Source organism: Exophiala mesophila (assembly GCF_000836275.1).
Source record: "Exophiala mesophila strain CBS 40295 unplaced genomic scaffold supercont1.4, whole genome shotgun sequence".
Taxonomy (NCBI): Eukaryota; Fungi; Ascomycota; class Eurotiomycetes; order Chaetothyriales; family Herpotrichiellaceae; genus Exophiala; species Exophiala mesophila.
Window position 1 is genome coordinate 123,680 of NW_015622507.1, and position 17,270 is coordinate 140,949.

A 17,270-nucleotide genomic window follows, 5' to 3' on the forward strand; every position below is an offset into this window, starting at 1 on the left:
GCACTGTGGCACTGGAGAATCAGAAATCAGAAACATGACAGGCGAACCGAGCAAGAAGTCGGGGGGATCTGGAGCAGCAAAGCTTTGAGCGCACAAAGGGTCCCTCTGCCCACATATCATTGGTCAGGACCTCTCTCTTCATGCCTCCGGTTCAGGAACATTGCACTCATGGTTTTTTCCAACTCCACATTGGCATTTCATTTGGACTGTTGACTCATTCATGTTTGACATTCATTGCCCACAAACTGTGACTTTTCAACAACCATAAGCAACTTGATGAGAAAGGTGATTTCGTTGAAGATATTATTGCTGCGATATTCACTCGCTCCTGCCCGGCTATAGACACATTGACGTCATCATTGAGTGGTTTTCAGTTTATTCAACCACAGAACCAAAGCTCCAAGTCTTGACTTAATCAGATCAAGGTAATCATGCCTGATCGTTCAGAAGTCGCCTACTTTGGTGCTGGCCCAGCCCCTCTTCCTACTCCTGTCATAGAAGAGAGCGCAAAGGCTTTTGTCAACTTTGACAGTACCGGCTTGTCCCTGGCTGAGATCTCCCATCGGTCTCCCACTGCCAACAAAGTTTTGGCCGATGCCAAGGAGGCCTTGACAAAGTTATACGATGTGCCCACCGATGAGTACGAAATCTTCTTCATGCAAGCCGGTGGAACGGGAGAGTTCAGTGCCGCCCTCCAAAATTTGGTAGGAGCTTTTATCGAGAAAAGGCGGAGGAAGGCAGTCGCCGAGCTTGGCGAAGGAAAGGACGACCAAGTCCTCGAACGCGTCAAAAAGGAGATTGAGTCCGACTTGAAAGCTGACTACCTAGTCACCGGATCATGGTCTCTCAAAGCCAGTCAGGAAGCAACAAGACTGATTGGATCGAAGTATGTCAATGTCGCTATTGACGCCAGAAAAAGCAACAACGGCAAATTCGGTGTCATCCCTCCCGAAAGTGAATGGAAGCTGTCCCCAACCAGTGCGTTGATCTATTACTGCGACAATGAGACTGTCGATGGTGTGGAGTTTCCCAGTTTTCCCGAATCACTCAAAACCAAACCTGGAGAGGACGACAAGATTGTTGTCGCAGATTTCTCGAGCAATTTTCTTAGCCGCAAAATCAATGTCAGGGACTATAGTGTCATCTTTGTAAGCCCACATGATACCGACTGACTGACTTCAAATACTGACCACAGATTAGGGCGGCGCTCAAAAGAACCTAGGAATAGCAGGCATTACAGTAGCTATTGTTCGCAAAACAATCCTAGACCTGGTCCCGCCACCGACCTTCCTTCACCAACTCTCTTCAGTCCTGCCAACCTCAGGCGCTCTCCCACCTATCATGTTTTCTTTCTCCACTATCGCCTCTAACAACAGTCTATACAACACGCTCCCTGTTTTCAATCTCTACGTCGCCACCCTTGTCCTGCAGAGCTTGGTCTCCAAATTCGGTGAAGAAAAGGTGGCCGGTCAAGAGGAAATTGCCAACACCAAGGCGAAGCTGATATATGACACTCTCGACTCATATCCTGATGTCTTTTATGTTGTCCCAGACAAGAGTGTGCGCAGTAGGATGAACATCTGTTTCCGAATCGTCACAGGAAAGTCAGACGATGGTGTTAAACCGGATGAGGCACGGGAAAAGGCATTCTTGTCGGGGGCAGAGAAGCGGGGACTTCTCGGGCTGAAGGGTCATCGATCAGTTGGTGGAATTCGAGCCAGCAACTACAATGCAGTCCCTCTGGAGAATGTGCAGAAACTAGCAAATTGGTTGACCGAGTTTGCCAACTCATGAGTTTATCAATTCGGAATGGGACCACACCATTATTCGGCAACAGGCCCTCAGAGACGATAGAGTTGAACGTTCAACTACCCAAAAGAATACAGGCTAGGAAGTGGAAAGCAAAACACACGAAATATTGTCTTCACGTGACCTTCAAGCCCGTAGACTGATCAGTCTACGCATTTGTCGGTGGTCGTTCTTGTTTGTGGCCTTGGCATCGAATCGACTGATGACCCTGATCCTCACGCGATTCCAGGTGGGCAGACCTACATACCAAAGTAGCCAGTTAAATGAAGACGTAGACTAATCTGCGAAACTGTGCCTGGACGCATCAAGACTCTGGCATATCTCTTTGGGACAATAATGGGACATGGTCGGTTTCAGGGCCAGCCTCACTAATGGAACCCATTCGTAGTCCCTTCATCCTTTGGTTGAACATGAACATGAACTAGATACTAGGTATTGCTAGCTTGTCCGTCGTCCAAACCAAACGACCCGACCACGGACTCTTGACTACCTCATTCTGGTGTGTATGCATACAAACCTGGTCTTTGTGAGATCTGCGAGTCTCTGTCCACAAGTCACCCTGGCACCCCCCTTGCCTAGGCTTGCCAGCCCAACCAGGGGATGAGCCAGAGCTCAAAGTTGCAACTAGGTACCTGCCAACAATTATCGTGTCCGGTTCAGCCTTCCACTCTTTTGTCGCTATGGATGGCAAGGTATACATGTGCAACCATGTCATGTTGTGGCCATGACGCACAGTCTACATCCCGCACTGGTGCCCTCGGGCATGTTGGCCTTGTCCGTTGTCCCTTGACATGGGCACAAGATGTGGGCCGAAGCCCAGCTTGATGTTACCATCTCGCCTCCAAAGCCATTCCTCTATTTCTTGGCCAGATACTCGTACAGGACTGTATACCTTGGTCCGGGTCCACCATGATTATCCATCCACGTAGACACGGAACCTTCGGGTGCTAGTCTAATTCCCTCTGCGATTCTGACGCCTCGCCCTTGGACCCCTCTCCCAGTCCAAACATTTTGATCGTGTTTGTCCAGGCCGCCTCGCAAACAACCTCGACAGGCACGCCTTTGACTTTGGCAATCACGTGAGCGACGTTTACAATTGCCACGGGCTCATTCCTTCCCTTGACCATCAATCCCTTCTGCCACTTTTCCTTTTTGACAGCCTTGGGTAACGGGGGTGCATCTTTCAAGTATTGCGACGAGGCATGCGAAGGCCGTATCTCACACCAAGGTCCATCCGTCTCGATTTGCAGTCGGTCCAGGGGAAGTGCCCTGACCGCCATTAGATTATCTTCCGTCTTCATACTGCACCCGTTGATTCCCACGTCGAACCCGAGGTCAATCAGTGACTCCAACTCGCCCACCGTGCCGGTAAAACTGTGCACCAAGCCCCTCTTGGGAAATTGGTACAGTCGTGGCCGCAATATATCTTCAAAGTCCTGGCTGCAAGCCCTCGAGTGTAAAAATAACGGCAAATGCATCTCCGCTGCGAGGTCGAGTTGTAACTTGAAATACTTCAGCTGGGTTTCTTTGGGTGAGAGGAACAAACGATCGTAATCAAGCCCGATCTCGCCGAATGCTACTGCAAGTCCATTCGCTTTGGCCTCACGAGCCATCACACCCAGGTCCTGGATCAACTGCTCCGGTCCGCCGGCGTAGCTATCGAAATCCTGCGTTGAACATGGATGTACACCAATAGTAGCATAGCACGTTCCAGCTGTTCCATGGTCAGTCAGTGAACAAGGACAGGACGCTGTGACACAGAGTGAATTGTCCTTACGATGCTGCTTGGCCAGTTGGACGGCGTGTGCTGACTCGACCAGGTTGGACCCCGTCACCATCAATTTTGTGCAACCCACATCTTTGGCTCGCTTTATCACATCTTCAAGGTCGTCGTCATGACTCTGCTTTCCATGGTAACTCCCACGAAAGACTGGATCTCCAAGATTGATGCCAACCTGACGCTATCATTAGTCTCAGGCACAGCAGCCAACCAACTGATATTCACCCACATCTGCGTACCTCAATGGTTTAGTCTGCGTTGCCATTGTGGTGAAGGCAACTCGGTTGAACTGCCCTTGATCACGTGAATCAGAAGAGATGCTATGATGCCATGCTGCAGTGGGCGTTACTATGCAGGAGCTGTCAGGGAAAATTTGTAGACAGGATCCGTCCAAGTGAAGGACAAACAATCGTACCGTAATGATAATGTGCTAGCTGAAGGTGGAGTACCGAGGCGTGGACCGAAGCCACAGCCTTGAAAACCGGGAAATAGGTGATGCTGGGATGCAAGTGGAAAGGGCGAAACAACATCAAGGCAGGGTACCTCGGTCCTAAGCCGTACACACCAGAGGACGATGATGAATGGCCCCTTGGATAATCAGGTATTTTGGCTCTTGTTTTCCAAATAAGAAATGCCTGGATTACGGAGTAGTTGGGGAGACTTTTACTTGTGCTTCTTTCCAAACTGCGCCTGACGCAGGAAAGGCACGTGTTGCCAAGGTCACGGGACCTGTCGGCAAAGTTTCCCAATTCTACACAGACATTGGACTTATCAACGCCTGATTAAAGATATTTCAGTACATCCAGGCGAGCGAGGAGGTATCTTCTACCTCTAATGCTCTCTCCCTAGGTATCTTAGCTACCAACAATGCCCCAGATGAACCAAGCTCGACTACATTATTGCTTGCTACAGGTAGGTGCCGGGCCACCGTTCGTAATATTTGACGGAAGGACAAGTCCTCTTATGCCAAAGCTGGTGCTGCTCCACTCTCCAAATCTCCTCACTCCTCATCGGCCGCCTCACCGAAAAAGATAAGGCGTAATTAAACTCTCTGCTGTCACCCATTGACCGATCATCTGTTTCAAGGCGGTATAAATCCCAGTACAGGGAGCATCCCTATGCAGTCCATTGGACGACTAGTGGCAACAGTCCAAGGATGAACAAATTGTAGACAGTGGCACCGGGGAAAGCGGCAGAAGTGTCAGACGAAAGCACCGAGCTCTCTTTTCGGAAGGACCTTCTCATGAGCACCCCTGTCGGACCAAGATGTCTTCCAGCTCCAGGCCTTATCCTTTTCTACTCCGTTGGACTTTCCCTCGAGGACGTTCACGACGTACTGTCCGATCACGGGCAAGAATTTCCAACTGTGAAATGAGCCTGCCGTCGCAAAAAACAGGCTGGACAACCTTGGGTCAGGATGCTGACAGAGCAGTTGATTCTGATCAGGAGAAACAGCGTCCCAGCATATTCTCCAGTCATCGACCGGGCGTTGGTCAGAGAGCATTCCTGGGATCCGACGTTGAATAATATCTATCGACTGTTGCTTCAAAGATTGTGGAACAGACTTTTGATCCGCTTCTGGGACAGATATATATTGCTTGGTAGTGGGGTGCTGTTTGGTATTGGAGAAGGTATTTGAGTTTGTGAACTTGAGGAATCGGGCAGCGTTAGGAGGCATAACCTCTCCTTGTGAGCCATAGATTAGGACTGGCATCCGACCATAATAAAGTGATTCTTCTTCCGAGAGCTGGAACGAGGCAACACAAACACCGGCTGCTTGCATTTGAGTCTGAATGCTGTCATGGCTAGATATTTTCATTTCTTGTTCTAGTTCGGCCATCAACCAAGGCGTCCACGCGCCAGTGGCCAACAAAACTCTGTTGGCGATCAGGGTTCGTCCATCAGTCGTGCGTACACCAGTGAGGGATGTGCCATCATTCAAAAGTTTATCAACGACTCCTACCTCGTAGTTGACACCGTTCTTGACGGACTCGTCCATCAATGCTTTCACAGCCGAGGATGCGTCAGCCCAGCCGGCGCTGGTGTTAGTATAAGCCTTGTCAAAGCCGTGCGTGTCGATACCACTCAGGACACCTCCCCATTTACTCTTAACCTCATCCAGGGTGATGTCGGCCGAAGTGTCGGGATAGCCAGAATGACGAAAGTTGTGGCGTATGCGTTGAGACAAGTCGCTGCCTTTCTCGTCCAGGGCTACCCACCCAGTCTGATGAAAATGGGGTTGCAGAATCGGCCACGAAGTCCATGCCTCCATAGCTTCGTAGGCAAGATTCATGTAGAAAGGCTTGCTATAATCTGCCCGAACGATCTTATTGATGTCGCTGGATGCAGCCAGGGGCGAAGGGACAAGTGCACGGTCAATAACGGTGACCTTTGACGGTTGAGGATGGCTGCATGAGAGGTTATAAGCGGTACTAGTACCGAAGATCCCTGCCCCTACGATCAAGACGTCAATATCTGGAGCTTCGATGGAGTCCATGGCAAAATAAATCAAGACAAACGGTGACCAATAGTCATATTACAGGTCATTGGAACCTAGAATCAAATGAACAGTCAGTAATATGAGTGTGACAAGTTGATATTCTGATTTCCAGGCTTGTCTTCAGGAGACGGGGGAGGTCGTGATATTCGTGGTCGTCGGCTCCCGACAAGCGCCAGGATCACGTGGATAAGGAGAAATCGTAGTTGTATCAACTGCAGGTGCTCGAAACATACGAGTGGGTGGTACCTGCCTTATGGATGGTTAGATGTTGAACCCACGTGATCTTCTGACACCTTGTCACGGTGACACAAAACACAGTGTAAAGCGAATTTCTTCCAGCTTTCACTGGCAGACCGTGCCGACACCAACCAACTGGTCATGTACGGAGTACACATCGCAGATTTGCGGAGTGGTGGACTGCAATCACCTGTGTTCGGGCCGATACCTTACTACTTTTCACCACAAATGATTGCCGGTAGCATCAACCTATGGCGACCTAGTGCCACGAAGCCGGCGGAGCAACTTTCCTCCAACCCCTCGGATTCACCAGACGCCCAAAGGTGGGCACTGGGGGTAAGATCTGGGTAAGGGAAATGGGGAACCACAATCCCCCAGAGTCAAACAAACCTCGGCACATCAGCAAAATGTCAGCTTCAAGAGGCCGTGTCCACCTGCCGTGGTACACTGTCTTCCTGCAGGAGGTTGCTTCATGTATTCTATCGAATCTGTCTGCGAGTCGTGCGTTCCCATCTTTTCTGGCTTGCTTCTATCGTCCAAGTCATCTCACCGCATTGGGTGTCCGGTTTCAATTGGATAAGGTAGATTGGCTATAGACTGAGTCATGGCACTTGGTAACATCCCGCGTCCCACCAAAGTCCAAGACCTTCTGCTGACACTGAGCCTTGATAGCAACGACTGCAGCCATCGCGGCCGGCGGATGGGCCGCTGCAGCATACTTCGATGCTAAGTTCCATTTCCGGAAAGATATCCAAGGTCTTTTGCGCATGAAACAGGGAGAAAAAGAGGTGGCACGAGTGGTCAAGGAGGACAAAGTCAGCCTCTTCTACGTCCTTGAAGAAACATGCAAGAAGCGTTGGGACGAGGAGGCCATTTGGTCACGAGAAGGTAGTTATACATATGGTCAGCTTTACGAAAACACCCTTCGATACGCCCAGTACATGATCGACCAAGGCATCAAACCCAAGGAGTTGGTTGCCATGTACCTAACCAATTCCCCTCATTTCATGTTTGTCTGGTTCGCCACCATGGTCATTGGTGCCGCCCCAGCCTTCATCAACTATAATCTCGAGGGCAAGGCACTGTTACACTGCCTGGACGTCTGCGAAACCAAGCTCATCCTTGTCGATGCCGACCAAGGCTGCCAACAAAGAATCCGTGGCAGTCAGAGCGAAATAGAAGCAAAGGGAATGAAGATTGCAATCCTTGACGAGTCTCTCAAGCGTGACATCCTGTCGAAACCCGCTCAGAGACCAGGTAACGAATGGCGTGATGGAACCAAGGCCAGCTTCCCATGGGCTTTGATCTACACGAGGTCAGTATCAACCTCCTGCAGTCCCGCCACCGATCATTAACACGTGAAACTGCAGTGGTACAACAGGACTCCCCAAGGGCTGTGCATTCACATTGCAAAGAATTTATGCGATGTGTGGGCATTCGACACCAATCTGTGACGGGATTCAAGGCCAGGATCGCTGGTACAACTCGATGCCACTGTACCACGGAACTGGTGCCATTACCTCGGGTTGCTGCCTTTTACAAGGCGTCAGCATCGCGATCGCGCCGAAATTCTCCGTATCCCGATTCTGGAACGATATTCACGACTCCAAATCCACTTCCTTCATCTATGTGGGCGAAACTGCACGCTATCTTCTCAATGCCCCTCCTCATCCTCTCGAAAGAGACCACAATCTTCGTTTGGCGTACGGAAATGGACTACGACCTGACGTGTGGGAGAGGTTTCAGACTAGGTTCAATGTTCCTGAGATTGGCGAATTCTTCAATTCAACTGAAGGTATTTTTGCCTTGCTAAACTATGATCGAGGACCATACCTCAAAGCTTGCGTCGGTCATCACGGCTGGCTCTTCCGCCGGTTGTTGCACAATGTCTATATCCCAGTCAAGATCGACCACGAAACTGGAGATATCTGGAGAGATCCAAAGACGGGTTTCGCACAAAGAACCCCATACGAGGAAGGGGGAGAGCTTATTGTGGCGATTCCTAGTAAAGATGCCTTCCAGGGATACTGGCGAGCCCAGGCAGCGACGGATAAAAAGTACGTCATGGATGTATTCAAGAAGGGAGACCTTTACTACCGGTCGGGCGACGCTCTACGAAGAGACGAGGAAGGAAGGTGGCACTTCCTAGATCGGCTCGGGGATACGTTCCGCTGGAAATCTGAGAACGTCTCTACCGCTGAGGTGGCATTGACCATTGGGCAGTATCCCGGAATAGCTGAAGCTAATGTCTACGGGGTACTGGTGCCGAATCATGAGGGGCGAGCTGGATGTGCGGCAATTCATCTTGATCCCAACCACAGTGGGCCAGCGGTTGACTACAACGACCTGTTGAGATATACGCGAGAACAATTACCTCGATATGCGGTGCCGGTGTTTCTGAGGATCGTGAAGGAGAGCTCGCACATCCACAACCACAAGCAAAACAAAGTCCCTCTGCGTAAAGAAGGCGTCGACCCTCGACTGATTGGCACTGAAGCACCCGAAGGGAAGGAAGACATGTTTCTTTGGCTACCTCCAAAGTCGGACCGGTATGTCCCATTCACAGCTCAGGACTGGGAATCCTTGTCGGCTGGTCAAGCTCGATTATAATCTCGTCGAGTTCTCGTCGACGGTACCCCATTTTCATTGAGAGGTCAATGAGGTCCACTGGGAGCTGGAATACTGGGAGATGGACGCGATTGTATGAAATCAGTAGTAGATGACGGTGAAGATACAATCAATAGTACCTGGTACCATTTACTATTTACTGTCCCAGTCAATTCCTTGATTCAGGTACTTCAACGCTGATTTGCACACACGTTATAACAATCATCCGAAATGCCAACGGCTAACCCGATCTGGCACGATCTTCGTATCATATCATCGACGTCATCTGTCATATCTGCCTTCAAGTTTGCCTCATGGTCAGTCTGGAGTACGATTCAACATGTCTAAGGTGCTCCGTACAGCTCTCTACACGACCGTGAGACTGGGTTACTTAGATACACGGTAGGGGTATGCTACATATGGAACACACCTCTCATAACTCCGCTATCCATTTCCGGCTCTTTTCGCGACAGCCTGATCCGAGCTCGACCAATTCACGGCGGCTATGTGACATAACACTCAACCCAGTGTCAACGTGCGAAGTTTAATAACTACCATTCAGATTCTCTTTGTCTATCGAGGCCGGCTAGTGACGTCTACCAAAGATACACTCAGAAATTCAAGGGGAACTAGATATTATAAATTCTTGGATTTCCAAACATGCTCTCGCTTCTGAAACAGCCACGTTCACAAGTCCACCACAAGACCTAACTTGGATCATTTTTCCGTAGCGACTCACTCGTCGCAATGGCAGTTCATCATGTCTTGGACAATTATTACCTCGCCATCACACTGCTAGTCACTGTCGGGTATCAACTCTTGGGATTCTCCATTGCCTTTACATTCAAGTTCGACAAGCTGACAGGTAAGTGACTTGTGCTTGCCATGTACTTGGTGTTTTCTTTACATAGCAAGAAAAGTCGTCGCCAAAAACGTGACTTTGGCTAACTCATCTCGTGTTGGTCTCAAGATTTTGCGGGTGGCACCAATTTCGCCATTGTTAGTATCCTGACCTTGGCCCTTTCACCCGTCCATACAGCGCGACAGATTGTGGTGTCCATCTTCCTTATACTTTGGTCACTGCGACTTTCGGGATTCCTCCTGTTCCGCATCCTCAAGACCGGTACCGACACCCGTTTCGACGACAAACGCGACAAATTCTTCCCTTTTCTGGGCTTCTGGGTGTTTCAAATGCTTTGGGTTTGGGCCGTCAGTCTGCCTGTGACCATTCTCAATTCACCCAACGTTGCCGGTAGACATGAGATGCCACAGTTCGGAACTGCAGCCGATGTAGTTGGGATCATCATGTGGGTGGTGGGCTTTGCGACCGAGGCCATTGCGGATGTACAGAAATATCGTTTCCGCTCCAACCCAGCCCACAAAGGTCGCACCTGTGACGTTGGCTTGTTTGCATGGAGCCGCCATCCCAACTATTTTGGCGAAATTTTGGTGCAATTTGCCATCTTCACCATCGCCGTGTCACCGTCAGCATACGGCTACATTCCAAGCGGGAGTGGGCCGTACGCTGCTCAGTATGCGAGTATCGTGGGGCCATTCTTCTTGACCCTTCTGCTCCTGTTTGTCAGTGGACTGACCTTGCAAGAACGGCCTGGAGCTAAGAAGAAGTTTGAAGATGATGGACCAGATGGTCCGAATTGGACCAGGTACAAACAATGGCTTGACACTACGAGCATATTGATCCCCATGCCCAAGACGATGTGGACGGCATTGCCGATCGCCGTCAAGAGAACAATCGGCGCTGAATGGCCGATATATGTTTTTGTGCCGGAGAGAGATGTCGATCCCAAAAAGTTGCAAGAGAGGAGAAGCGAGGAAGGGGCAGCGCATGCTCAGGTTGGGAGCCAGGATGACTTGGTAGACACAACGCGCTCCAGATCCTGAGAGTGCAACCAATGACTATGATCATCCTGTTCTCCGTCCAACGCTATAGCCATGCTTGGACTGCCGGTGTCAGGGTGAGATATTAAAAAGGCCAGAACTATCAATAGGCAAGGATGTTTGTGATTGTGAGCTTTTGTATCCTATATCATGCTTCTATCGTTGTATATCACAAGGAGGCAACCATGTCAGGCCGGGACGTGTTCCCAGGCAAAATCCAATCTCCCTAAATTTCCACCATTTACCATTCCATCTTCTCCTTGGCATACAAGTCAAGATACTCGTCAACCGTCATCTTGTCGAGCTTAGAAGCATCAGTACCAAGTGCGACAAGGTCCTGGATCTTGGCTGCATCAAAGTGAGGGGCCAAATGTCTCTTATACTTGTCCAAAATTTCGGGTTTGGCCTCGTCTCTTCTGAGACGGTGTCCAAGAGGTGCTTCTACCACCACCTCATCGAGAACGGTTCCATCGTTCAGAGTGACGGTGAGAGCGTTGGAGATGGTTCGCAGGGCAGGGTCGTGGTAGTCCTTTGTGAATTGAGGGTCCTCAACGCACTTGATACGCTTTCGGAGATCCTCAAGAAGAGGAGATGTAGCCGCTTCACTGCCATCAAGATAATCGGTGGCCACGAGCCGGTTGAAGACCAACATGTTGGCCACCATGTACTGGACGCAGTGGTCACGATCAGCAAAGTTGTCCATGGGCTTGAATTGCTTGTCAATGATTCGAATGCAGGCTTCGTGGGTTCGGTTGGTGATCTCCTTGATGTCCTTAGCAGACTTGCCCTGGTCTGCGAGGATCTTGTAAATCTTCTGTGCAGCCTCGACAGCCGTCTGGGAGTGGAATTCGGCGGGATACGAGACCTTGAACAGGACATTCTCCATGACGTAGCTGCCGTAAGGGCGTTGGAACTCAAACTTCTTGCCCTTGAACAGGACATCGTAGAAGCCCCAGACGGGGGCAGAGAGGACGGTGGGAATACCAGATTGGCCTTGCTTGACCTTGAAAGCAAGGCTGACAGCTCTCTGGCAAGCATCACCAGCAGCCCATGACTTTCGAGACATGGTGTTGGGAGAGTGACGGTATGTTCGGAGAGCCTGACCGTCGACAAAGGCTTGAGAAACGGCCGCCTTGGTCTCCTCTTCAGTGAGACCCAGCATCTTGCTGACAACGGCGGTAGAGGCGACCTTGACCAAGAGAACGTGGTCAAGACCAACCTTGTTGAACGAGTTCTCCAGAGCCAAAACACCCTGGATTTCGTGGGCTTTGATCATGCCTTCCAAGACATCTCTGATTGTAGGGATCTTTCCACCAGCGATGTTTCCTCCGGCTTTGTTTGTTCTTGCAATCCAGTCAGCGAGACCGAGGATGGCACCCAAGTTGTCAGATGGATGACCCCATTCGGCGGCCAACCAGCAGTCATTGAAATCGAGCCACCGGATCAGAGCACCAATGTTGAAGGCACCGTTGATGGGGTCCAATTGGTAAGGAGTGCCGGGGACTTTGGTTCCGTTGGGGACGACGGTGCCCGGGACGGTAGGGCCAAGGAGGGCGGTGGCTTGGGGAAATCTCAAAGCTTCGAGACCACAGCCGATGGTGTCGAGCAGGATGTATCGAGCAGTGTCCAAAGCAAGTTCCGAGTCGATCTTGTAGTTGTGGACATAGCTGGCGATATCGGTGATTTCAGGATCGTATGCGACCGAGGGAGCTCCTGTTGGGGCCCCAGACTTTTTGGTGGCAGAGGTCGAGAAAGAGGAGGTCATGGCGGGGATGGATCTGGTCAGATGCGAAGGAGCAGGAGCAAAGGAGGAAGCTCGGTGGATCAAGGCCGATGAGGAAGCTCGGACAGCACAGTTGCCAGTAGCCAGTCGTCGCAGGGGCAGTCGTTTGATGGCAGAAGATGCAAGCATGATTTGACTTGTTGTGGTCAGAGTAGAAGAGGAGAGAAGAGGAGGGGAGAAAACAAAAAGAGGTGGAGAGAGGAGGAAGCTCTCAACTTTGGTCTGCGACTTCCTCTTGACAGCAACGTGCAGAACTGGCAAGAAGAAGGAGCGAACAAGAGGGAAGTGACGATTGACGATTGGTAATGCGAGTAGAGAGGCAAGAACGAGATCAAGTCAAGTCAAGTTGAAAATGGAAGTCACGATCCAAAATATATTCTTCCTCGGATTCATTCTCTTGGACCTTTGATTTTCTTTCAAAAGCCTCAAGCCTCACACCGCGAACCTCGAACCTCCAAGCTCCCTTTGCCCCATCCTATTCAGTGCTGGATGGGCCTCTACCGCCCATTGCCCTGGTAATCCATGTACCTGATCACCTATTCTACCGCCCAGAGTGACTTTGAACTCGCCTGACGATATCCGCAGCTACCCTTCTTTCGACCCTATCCGCACCCCTCATTCACCCACCTCGCCGATAGAGGCCCGATCAATTTTGCCTCGGCCTCGGCGTGGTCCCGGCCATCTCCCTGACGGTCTACCTTCCTCCGGCTTTTGTTTCTAGTGTCGACCAGCTGGAAGAAGACCTGTGGAGGCCTGTTTAGGGGGAACCGAGTGGTCTAAACAGAGTGTTAGAGGCACTCTCCCCGCGTTGAAGGTGACACTTTCTCGTGGAGTGATTTGGTGAGACTGGCCTTGGTTCTCAGATCAAGCCTCTAACCGTTTAGCTGCCGGCACCAACCAACTAGACTCTCTCTAGTACTCTCTCTAGTCATCCTTCCCTTCCACCTCCGAGCACCTACCGTCTTCCACTTTTCCTTTCCCACCAAATTCCCTTATTGTCCATATTTCGCCTCAACCCGTCGGGGCTTGGACGCCGCTTTCGGTCTCTGATTTGGACCCCTGTCACCGAACTCCTTCGCGAACGTCCCCCGTCCCCTTTTGATTGGCCATTGCATTCATCATTTCGAGTCCAGCCAGCGTGGCCGTGGACCGTGGTGGTACGGCCTTCACACATACAGATGGCTCCTCGCGACCTCAGTCCACGCTACGAGTCTCTGCAGAATCTCCCCGACGACGACGACGGAGATCTGTCGGATCAGGACTCCACAGCCTTGCCTCGAGACTCCCACCTTGATTCATCCCAGGCGGCCTCCCTATTGGCCGGACCTGGCTCCAACAAGGCAATCTCATACTCCAAAGCCGACCTCTGCTCTTCCTCCTTGAGCAGCCGCTCGTTCCTGTCAGGCCATCGTCTCACCAAATCTTACATTGCATTCTGTATCCTCGTCATTGTTGTCATCGTTTCTGTCGTCGGAGGAAGCGGTTATTGGGTTTGGACCATCGGTCAACACCAGATCAATGGCCAATCCCCGCCATGGTACCCCACCCCCTTGGGAGGCTCTGTCTCGTCCTGGGAGAAGAGCTACGAAAAAGCAAAGATCCTCGTCGATCGGCTGAGCCTTCTTGAGAAGGTCAACATCACTACAGGCACAGGCTGGGCTCAAGACCTTTGTGTTGGCAATACCGCTCCAGCCATCTCTGCCGGGTTCCCCAGCCTGTGCCTACAAGATGGTCCCCTTGGCATCAGATTTGCCGACCACGCAACCTCCTTTCCCGCTGGAATCACGGTAGGCGCCACGTGGAATCGCGACCTGATGCGAAGGCGAGGGGTAGCGCATGCCCATCAAGCAAAACTCAAAGGAGTCAATGTCCTTCTCGGCCCAGCCATGGGACCACTTGGCAGAAATCCTGCCGGGGGAAGAGTGTGGGAAGGTTTTGGTAGTGATCCCGTTCTTCAAGCTGTCGCCGCCGCTGAAACCATCCACGGCATACAGTCCCAGGGAGTTATGGCCACGGCAAAGCACCTGATCGGCAACGAGCAAGAACACTTTCGAAAGTCTTTTGAGTGGGGGATTCCAGAGGCGCTATCTTCAAATATAGATGACCGAACCCTGCACGAACTCTATCTTTGGCCATTTGCCGAAAGCGTCAGAGCTGGGGTTGCCAGCATCATGTGTTCTTACCAGATGCTCAACAACTCCTATGCTTGTGCAAACAGTAAACTCATGAATGGCATTCTCAAGGATGAGCTGGGGTTCCAAGGCTTCGTCCAGTCTGACTGGCTGGCACAACGAAGCGGCGTTGCTTCAGCACTCGCTGGCCTCGACATGTCCATGCCTGGTGATGGACTGCACTGGATAGATGGAGCTCCACTGTTTGGGCACCACTTGACCCTCGCTGTTCTCAACGGTTCATTACCTGTGTCAAGGCTGAATGATATGGTCACGCGTATCGTTGCAGCATGGTATCAATTAGGCCAGGACTCGTGGGATACCGAGGGCCCTAATTTCTCTTCCTGGACGTCTGATGAATATGGTGTCCCACACTTTGGCAGTTCCACCAAGCAGGAAAAAGTTATCGTGAACAAATTCATCGAGACCGAAAGTGATGACAGTATTCAAATCGCTCGACAAGTCGCAAGCGAAGGCCTTGTCCTGCTAAAAAACGAGAACGGTCTTCTCCCACTTGATCCATCCCTTGAGCAGCTAGGAGGCTCTGGTCGCAAGAAGGTGGCAATCGTTGGCGAAGATGCAGGTCCAGGTAAAGGGGCAAACTATTGTGAGGACCGAGGTTGCAATCAAGGAACCCTGGCTGTCGGATGGGGCTCCGGTGCCACCGACTTCACCTACTTGGTTGACCCTCTCTCTGCTCTGAACAGTAGTTTTGATCTTTCCAAGGTCGACATCAGCACCTCTCTTACAAACAAAGTCTCTCGCAGCTTGGAGAAGACGCTTGCTGATCAGGACTTGTGCATCGTCTTTGGGAATGCCGACTCGGGTGAAGGACATCGTATCTGGGCATCGCAGAGGGCTGACAGAAATGATCTCGAGATCCAAAAGGGTGGCGCCAAACTTATACGCAGTGTGGCAGATACTTGCGGAGGCCCCGTAATTGTCGTCATCCATTCTGTCGGTCCCGTCATTGTTGAAGAGTTTGTCAACATCTCATCTGTCAAGGCAATCCTTTTCGCCAATCTTCCTGGCCAGGAAAGTGGGAATGCGCTAGCAGATGTACTCTTCGGTCGAGTTGATGCTTCTGGAAGATTGCCGTACACCCTTGGCAAAAGCCTCGCGGATTATGGCCCTGGAGCACCTGTTCTCTACTATCCCAACGCCTTTATCCCGCAAGTGGATTTTAATGAAGGTCTCTACATTGATTATCGACATTTCGACCGCCAGGGAATTGTCCCACGATACCCATTTGGCTACGGCCTGTCATACACCTCCTTCGAGCTCTCAAATCTCAAAGTGACTTCTCTAAAACCAAAGTCTCCACTCCCAGCGCCTCGCCCCAAGGGAATCACGCCGCCAACATATGACGAATCCCTCCCGTCCCCGAAAGAAGCACTTCTCCCCAGTGGGTTCCGGAAGCTGCGCAAATACATCTATCCATACATCTCCACCGTGGATGAAGTACGAAACGAGCCATACCCCTATCCTGATGGCTATGCCCAAACTCAAGAACCGAGCCAGGCTGGAGGATCTGAAGGCGGAAATCCTTCTCTCTTCGACAGTCATGCTCATGTCCAGATTCGCGTGACCAACACGGGCAGTCGCAAGGGAAAGGAAGTTGTCCAACTATATGTGGGCTTCCCACCCTCCATTGTCGAGACAACTACAGGAGAGGCGATTGATACTCCAGTCAAAGTGTTACGCAACTTCACCAAAATCGAGCTTGAACCAGGCTCTTCTGAGCTTGTCAATCTTACATTAACGAGGAAAGACCTGAGCTACTGGTCAGCCGTCCAGCAGAACTGGGTTATGCCGGATGGCCCCTTTACCTTGTCGGTCGGCCGGAACTCGGGAGATCTGTCTTTACAAGGAACCTACTAATTGACATCATGCGACCATGGGACCGTGAGACGACGATTTCTTCGGACTAGTTGAGTCACGTGATTGTGATTGCTTGGTTGACTTCACCTGCTTGACGGGTATCAACATAGGAGCGTACGGACTTAGCGACATATTTCATTGGTCTGCGCCGGCTTACTCGACAGTTAGGTGTAAGTCTGCATCTGATGACCTCGGATATCATGAATCAGCCACTTCTCACCATTGCAGCATCTTACCGAGGAGGGAATTTGAGAACGACTACTTCCCCGCTTCTCCACAAGACATCGGCCCAGATGGCCCGCGGTGATGACTGTGATTGGCTTGTGCGGAGTTGGACGTGCTGGATGTTCCACTCCGTGCGTAATTGATCAAGTCTTAGACTACCAGGCGTACCGCGCTGCGAAGCGCGCTGAGTCGTTACATTCAGGAGGGGTCTGTGTGGGCTCTCAGTGGATGATTATGGCTGATCGGGTTAATGACAACGTGTACCAAGGGATTCGTTTCTTTTCTTTTAGCAGGTGATACTAGGAACGCCGTACTAAATAGCTCGTTTGAATACAGCCCAGACCTAGATCGAGAATTGATATTAAACTTTGGCAACGC

General features: G+C 51.0%; 6 protein-coding genes across 7 annotated transcripts; 4 read left to right on the forward strand and 2 right to left on the reverse strand.

Moving 5' to 3' along the window:
- The first annotated feature begins 201 nt into the window (after positions 1-201).
- PV10_05314 (phosphoserine transaminase) lies at positions 202-2,109 on the forward strand. The gene is made up of 2 exons (XM_016369966.1): positions 202-1,148; positions 1,201-2,109. Exons 1-2 carry the CDS (start codon positions 432-434, stop codon positions 1,792-1,794), a joined length of 1,311 nt encoding a protein of 436 aa, XP_016222259.1. The 5' UTR covers positions 202-431; the 3' UTR covers positions 1,795-2,109.
- Positions 2,110-2,419: 310 nt separating this feature from the next.
- PV10_05315 lies at positions 2,420-4,243 on the reverse strand. 2 transcript variants are annotated; one of them, XM_016369967.1, is made up of 4 exons: positions 4,005-4,243; positions 3,819-3,937; positions 3,587-3,764; positions 2,420-3,523 (listed from the first exon to the last, which is right to left on the reverse strand). In XM_016369967.1, the coding sequence occupies exons 1-4, from the start codon at positions 4,117-4,119 to the stop codon at positions 2,757-2,759; spliced, it is 1,179 nt and encodes a 392-aa protein (XP_016222260.1). In that variant the 5' UTR covers positions 4,120-4,243; the 3' UTR covers positions 2,420-2,756. The 2 variants fall into 2 exon arrangements, with proteins under 2 accessions (XP_016222260.1, XP_016222261.1); XM_016369968.1 differs by having other exon boundaries at positions 3,819-4,243.
- A 2,687-nt stretch (positions 4,244-6,930) lies between these two features.
- On the forward strand, positions 6,931-9,101 carry PV10_05316 (uncharacterized protein; the record flags this gene model as incomplete). The annotated part of the gene is made up of 3 exons (XM_016369969.1): positions 6,931-6,940; positions 6,999-7,641; positions 7,697-9,101. The coding sequence occupies 3 exons, from the start codon at positions 6,931-6,933 to the stop codon at positions 8,934-8,936; spliced, it is 1,893 nt and encodes a 630-aa protein (XP_016222262.1). The 3' UTR covers positions 8,937-9,101.
- A 499-nt stretch (positions 9,102-9,600) lies between these two features.
- On the forward strand, positions 9,601-10,835 carry PV10_05317 (uncharacterized protein; the record flags this gene model as incomplete). Its single annotated transcript, XM_016369970.1, has 2 exons — positions 9,601-9,798; positions 9,904-10,835. Exons 1-2 carry the CDS (start codon positions 9,681-9,683, stop codon positions 10,833-10,835), a joined length of 1,050 nt encoding a protein of 349 aa, XP_016222263.1. The 5' UTR covers positions 9,601-9,680.
- A 98-nt stretch (positions 10,836-10,933) lies between these two features.
- Positions 10,934-12,986, reverse strand: PV10_05318 (2-methylcitrate dehydratase). The gene has a single exon (XM_016369971.1). The coding sequence runs from the start codon at positions 12,742-12,744 to the stop codon at positions 11,074-11,076; it is 1,671 nt and encodes a 556-aa protein (XP_016222264.1). The 5' UTR covers positions 12,745-12,986; the 3' UTR covers positions 10,934-11,073.
- A 523-nt stretch (positions 12,987-13,509) lies between these two features.
- Positions 13,510-17,270, forward strand: PV10_05319 (uncharacterized protein). Its single transcript, XM_016369972.1, has one exon. The coding sequence runs from the start codon at positions 13,794-13,796 to the stop codon at positions 16,665-16,667; it is 2,874 nt and encodes a 957-aa protein (XP_016222265.1). The 5' UTR covers positions 13,510-13,793; the 3' UTR covers positions 16,668-17,270.